The sequence below is a fragment of the Corylus avellana genome, chromosome ca4 (genome assembly GCF_901000735.1).
Source record: "Corylus avellana chromosome ca4, CavTom2PMs-1.0".
In the NCBI taxonomy this organism is placed as follows: Eukaryota; Viridiplantae; Streptophyta; class Magnoliopsida; order Fagales; family Betulaceae; genus Corylus; species Corylus avellana.
The window spans coordinates 18,933,998-18,940,768 of record NC_081544.1 but is presented as its reverse complement, the minus strand read 5'-3'; the positions used below and the strand labels follow the sequence as shown (position 1 = coordinate 18,940,768).

Sequence of the window (6,771 nt, the reverse complement as noted above, 5' to 3'; positions counted from 1 at the left end):
TTGGCCACTTTTCAACATTTGTCCAATAATACCTAAATAGAGGACATGTCCCTTGAAATAGTCAGAAGCAACTCCTTTTGTTAACTGATCCACTATCATTTACTCAATGAGAATTGTTACACTTGCAAAGGCTTTTACAAACAAAGCCTTACAAACTGACGTGGCAAGGAAAACGACAAAAAAAAAAAAAAAAATTAAGACCAACTGCCTGTGAGAGACCAGATTGGGTCATGAGTAGACCCACGCTTGAGTCTGCCCGCGACCTGCCGTGCATCGTGGGTCTAGGCCAGACCCAGGCGTGGGTCTGGCCTAGACCCAGCCGTCACGGCGGGTCTGGCCAGGATCCCATGCTGGGTCTAGTCGAGACCTGCGGTGGGTCTAGCCGAGACCCAGCAAGGTCAGGCCGGCGAGTCGTTGCCAGACCCAGACCCACGCTGGGTCATGGATTTCTTCTTCTCAGACCAATTTCTTCAATCAAAATTCTACATACCAATTAACCAACCAGTGATCCTCCATTTCAATCTCAAGCCTTGCAAAAAAAAAAAAAAAGCATAGCCTTAAACGCATAGCAGCGTCCACCTCAATTACAAACCAATTTCAGACATTCTCTTCCACAATCCCAAAGCACCATTCTAGAGATTCCTCCAACAAACCGTCTTCTTCATCCGCCGGCCGCAACTCAAAAAATCCCAATGACCAATGGAACGACTCATGGGACATGGCTTGGCTGCCGGAGGACCTCTCGCCGAAGCACCGGGCTCCCTGTGAGACCGACGTGAATTTCCCTCCTTGGACCAAGGCGTTTGTGGAGGACATGAATGAGAATTGGAATCAGAGGAGAGGGTCCAAGGCCAAACAGCAAGATAAGCAACAGAGGTTGAAGAAGCAGAGGATTCACACCGGGTTGTGGGTAAAGGAGATTGAGAAGCAGGAGGAGGCCAAGTTGGGGGATTCCATCACGGGCAGCTGGTCCCAATTTTTTTTGTCTTTTTCCTTGCCACGTCAGTTTGTAAGGCTTTGTAAGTGTAGCAATTCTCTTACTCAATATACATATTCTATGATAATTTCATTGTTTTGTACCATATAAAAGATGTAATACTACTTACAATCAATATGTTTACCTCTTCTACCAAGCTCACCATTTTTAATGGTACATATTGTAGCTTGGTTATGCATGATTTTAATCAGCTCAACAGACATTTCATTTATGTTGAAACGTTTAATTAAGAATAGGTTTAACAGAGACATCCTTTGATATTTATAACACCCCCAAAACAGACCTTGGCCAGCCTGGCAGAGTTACTAGCAATTACCCCAATTTAACCAATTAGTAGCTAAATGAGGAACCGCTCCTCTAAGCATTATCACAGTTAATGTATAGGAAGGTGAAATAAATCTAAGAAATCTATAAATCATTACGGGTGCAAGTATAATCTTCAAATTAAAGAGATGGAGCAACTAACAATAATATAGCAAACCTGATAACATCATGAAGATCATAAAGCAAGGTCTGTAGTGGCAACCGTACCATTCTTGGGTTCTAAAAACAGGCTTCCTATAAGAGTAATAACCACGTAAGTCTAATGACTTAGTAAGTAAACCTCACGATGGAGTATGACATTAGTTCATTATTATTAAGCAGAAATAAACATGCAGTTTTGGTAAACATTGAAAAGAGGTGTTGTCACTGTTAATACACCGTAAAAGTATTGTTTGGTTAATAAAAGGGTGGTATACTCTTGGAGGCAATCGCATAAGTATTTTAATTCAGAAAACTAATGCTTTATAAGTCATAACTATCATATATGGTCTACCAGAGATATTACCCATTCTTAACAGGGTCGGTGCTGTCCCGAGGGACGTGTGATACAATGCCGGTGCTCCAACCATTGTATGCTACCGTCCATCACTAGCAGCCCGACCGAGTCCGACCTCCGGTGGCTCATGCTACTAATGATGTATGTCCTGTAGTGACTAACCATTAGGTAATGGCTGCGCCGGTTACGAAACAACCATTGAATCCAAGGCCTATATAACAACACACACATTTGACCATAGAATCAAGTTTATATAGTAAGCATATGGCCATTATTCCGCACGTACTGATGTACCATTATTCCGCAAGTACTGATGTACCATGTCATACAATGCATCTTATCAACCAGTTATTAAAGCATTTACTAAGTTATTACAAAAATGTTGACATGCTTATATCATACGCGTGGTCAGTCAGCTGACATATCCCACGTTTTTAAGGAAAGTGTTCGTAAGTGTTTACTTCTCTTGTTCACTCTCTCGAGTCCTCCGACATAACGAATCTCTGTTATAACGAAACACGACTCATAAGTAGTACTAGAAAACTCTACGAGATTTCATATAATGAAAAGGGATTGCTAAAACCTTTGTACACATTTACGGGGCTAGGGAGCGTGTAACCCACTCTCTGGTTTAGCGTTCGTTCCCTAGGGCAAGCGTTCGGTCAGGGGCTAGGGTTTGGCCAGAAATCTCCAAAAATGCTCATAGGCTTTTATATAAGGCTATGGGTTGGTATCTTCTTCCTATGCTCAAAATAAACACAAACATCACAAGAAAACACAACACAAATAATCAAAGAGATGTTTAAAAGCCTTTTGAAAACATTTTTGGTTTTGTTAAGAAATAAACACATCCCAAGTGCAAAACATATTATCATGCAACTTTTAAAGAGAACAAGGGTGGGTTGGAAACCTTTCAAAATCGCTCTTGGTTTGACAAGTAAGATGGGTACAAGAACTTGTTATGGCATATTTTAAAACATTAAGAGAGTAGTACTAATAATTAGAAAAGCATAAATGAATGATTAATAAGTCACCTTAAAAGATAGCTAAAGCTCCACACCCCCTCCTTCTCCTATAACACTCACAAACCTCACAAACTCTCAAAAATCAACTAAGCAGAGTTTCTCTAGTGCAACAGAGGCTAAAATGAGGGTTAAGGGTCGTGTGAGTGGTGGATTTATATAGGGGAAAAAGTTGAAGGCGCTGCAAGGAAAATCTTGAAAAGGTGCGAGCGCTCGTGTTCTATGGTTTTGAGCGCTCATGTACTATTCACTATGGGTTAAAAATGCTCAGATGTACGATTCTGAAAAGGTGTGAGTATTCGCGTACTGTAGTAGCGAGTGCTCGTGTACTGTTCACAAAAGGTTAAAAATGCTTTTCAGGTATACGATTGGGTAAAAATCATTGATCAACAAAAAGTCAATAAGCACTCGGCATGATCCCCACACGAGTGCTCGTGTACTGTAACAGGTGAGCGCTCATGTGGCTGTAGCTCAGAATGTCCAAAATTTCAAAGATGCCCCTCTAACTGTCCCTAGTGACCCAAAGTCCAATCAACTCCCTAACCAAGCTGTCTTAAGCCTAATTAATTATTTTGGGTCACTACAATACTACACTAGTATTGCATGCAATATATTCAGCTTCTATAGAGCTTTTAGCCATGTAATTTTTTTTTACTGCACCAGGAAATGACTTCTCCCATAAGAAATATATAACTTGATGTGCATTTTCCATCATTTGCATGACCTAAAAATTTACATCAAAATATCGACGCCTGGACATAGTTAGGGTTCTGTAACCCAAATCGACTATCCTCTCTGGACTCGTTGCGCTGTCTGGATCTCCCTGTCAATATGATGTTTTTGAAAGTCTATTTGTCCGGACATGTATTATGACCGTCCGAAAACCCTTGAACCCGAAAGGGCCTATTTGCTCAACCATCCAGACTCCTATGGTAACAGGCACTTTCGGTAATGCCCTTTGTAGTATGCCGTCCGGACTTCTCTTCATCCTATCCAGATGCTTGGCTCTGTACTTGTCCTCTTTTAGTACTTATCTTCAACTCTTATTCAACTACAGATCTAAGTACGAGCTATCCATAACCCCAAAATATAAAATGGAGTTTTGGATACCAAATGAGCTAATCTATAAAATCTATCACACTTTTCAAAATAGAAAATACATGTTCACCTCAATTACGTATTTCAAGAACACGGAACATTCGCGTCAGCGTTCACCGAAAGAGATAACCCATGATAATTAGGCTCCCTAGAAGATTGATGGGAAATCTTTGTCATAATTTAGATCATTCAAAAGGAAAAGTATATTTTATATGATAAATAACTGAGTAAAATTATAATTGTGACTTTTTTTGAGTGGCATATAAAATACCATTTATCGTTTAAATTAATGACTTTTATTTCATAAAGTGATTAAGCTACTGCTTAACATAAGTAACTACACATATATATAAATCAGTTTTACAACTTTTACATCACTATGTACGTTGATAGGACCATTCCTTTTTTATACATAATAGTATATATTTTTTCTCTTATCTATATAGTTTTTTTTTTCCTCCCTAATCCTCTATTATATATATATAGTAGCCGCACCAATAGTGGACAAACGCAAAGGGTGTTTCATCATGCAACGATAAAATAAAGAATTATTTACAAAAAATATTATGTATACATAATATATGGGAATGTGGTAAAGACAATGATTAATTAGTGTGTCTTTCGGAATTTTATGCTTTAAAAATGATTTAGTGTGGATGGGCACTACAAGTTATAGAACAAGCCATGTGCAAAGAGTTTTTTTTTGTTTGTTCTCTCTGGTGGGTTGACCTGGCACTTTATTCTAAAAGAGAGATAATTAGGTGTAACTTTCATACAACAATTACATTTATTTATCCTATAAAAAATTATTATTCTAAAATATCTTATTCAGAGTATTGACCACTAAAAGAAATATTATCTTAATTAATCTAAAATGATGGTGACCTTTTCAAGTTCATGCATGCATTGAGAGTAACCAAATACTCCCTGCCAGTATTTACATTGACAAAAAGATAAAAATATCCTTCAATTTATCTCTAAAAATCCAAAGAATTAATAAAAGCAAAAGAAAAAAAAAAAAAAAAAAATGTAACCCATGGTCATGGTGTGGGTCCCCAACCATTGCCGCCCAATGTCCCTATTTTTCCTCCGAATACATATTTTCTGTGTATTCGGAGGGAAAATAGGGACACTGGGACACATTTGATAGATCGGTAGAATGGCTTAACCAAATTGAAAAATTGAGGAGACATTACAAATAATTAAGTAATAGAATGAGGGGATTAAATGTAATTTCTCCTAATTGTTGGCATTAGTATTTGTTTATTCTAACAAAAACTGAAACCATAAAAAAGCAGAAAGTACAAGATATTGGTTTCTTATAATATTAGTTATTGTGAAACATTATCATATTTCCTTTTCTGACAGCAATCTAATGATTTTCTTGTTTGCCTTTTCATGCTTTGCAAGAATACAATTAGAAAGACAAGGATAATGAGTGTTAGAACAGTTTTTAACACGTTGGATGGGGTTTTTTTTGGGGTCTTCAATTTGTCATCCAAAGACACTCCGATGTCAAAGACTGTCCCTCAATATGCTCAAAGAGACTAACTGAGCATTGAGAGAGAATATTCAGAGGGTATGAGAAAATGTTTTTTACATCATGTAAGGGCCTATTTATAGGCTTGAGGATTGAAGTAGACTTGAACTATTTTTCCTTGTTTGAGTTGGTTTGAGAGTCCAGAATTGAGATAGAATTCAACAGCTATCAAGTAGAGATAAACCTGAATGATTATCTTGTAGAGATAATCTTGGGTAGTCATCTTGTAGAGATAATCTTGAATTTATGGGAGCTTGAGCTGTGATTGAGCTTCTTTATTCTAATATAATCTCAATTGAAATATATCTTCTATTAATTAATTAAATAGTCCTTGCTATTTAATTAATATCTTCATGGGCCTATCTTTGGCCATTGGGTCCATATTTGGTGGACTTGTAGCGTGAATTTATTCCCAACAATAAACATGGCTAAACAGGAGTAATACACTTAAACAAACAAGGAATGAAATGATTAGGTGTTTTTTGTTCTTTATGTATGCCTATGGATATTTTCTGTAGGAAGCTGTCGTTTAATTGTTGTTTTCAATTATTATATGTTAGCAACTAATTTTATTTGCATTATTATAAGTATGAGACTATGGAACTCTAAAAAACAGATTTTGCCAAGAAAAATTGTGCTTTTGATTTTATTATGAAATGCCTCTCTCTATCTAAGATATATGATTTTACAGATCCGCTATGATACTAGATCAACAAGTTTCATGAAAAAACTATACATCTGCTTTTAGAAACACTGTGATATTGAAAAACCATTTTTCAGAAGAAAGAGAGAGTTTGAGGAAAAATTGGGTCGTATCACACATAGAAGAACATAAGGCATCCTAGTAGTAAATGCCTTATGCAGCATTATTTTGAGTTATAAAAAGGCAATAGCATAGGATTATGTAATAACTTTCGATTGTACATATACAAAAGAAAAAATGTCTTTAAGGAAAAAACAAAAAGAAGTTAAATCTCTATTTATTTAAGAAAAACTCATTCCGATATCATTCATGAATAATCAAGAGCATAAAAGCTCTTACAATCACAGAGCATAAAACTCTGAAATTCATAGTCAAAGCTAAAGGATTACACATCAGAGGTCAAAAACATACAAATCTTACATTGAAATCCTATGACGTCTTCATCCGCTAACCTATGCCCAATCTTCAGCTTATAGAACAGATTTAACCAGTGCAGACTCAATTTGGGACATAGGTAGCCATTCTCCAGGTATGAGCAAAAACACCACGCCAAAACCAATCATTCTCGACCTGAAAGGTCAGAAAATTATT

General features: G+C 36.8%; 1 protein-coding gene across 1 annotated transcript; it reads left to right on the top strand.

Annotated features, from left to right (window-relative positions):
- The first annotated feature begins 230 nt into the window (after window positions 1-230).
- LOC132178173 (uncharacterized) lies at window positions 231-1,087 on the top strand. Its single transcript, XM_059590625.1, has 2 exons — window positions 231-397; window positions 508-1,087. Exons 1-2 carry the CDS (start codon window positions 231-233, stop codon window positions 1,085-1,087), a joined length of 747 nt encoding a protein of 248 aa, XP_059446608.1.
- Window positions 1,088-6,771: the final 5,684 nt, after the last annotated feature.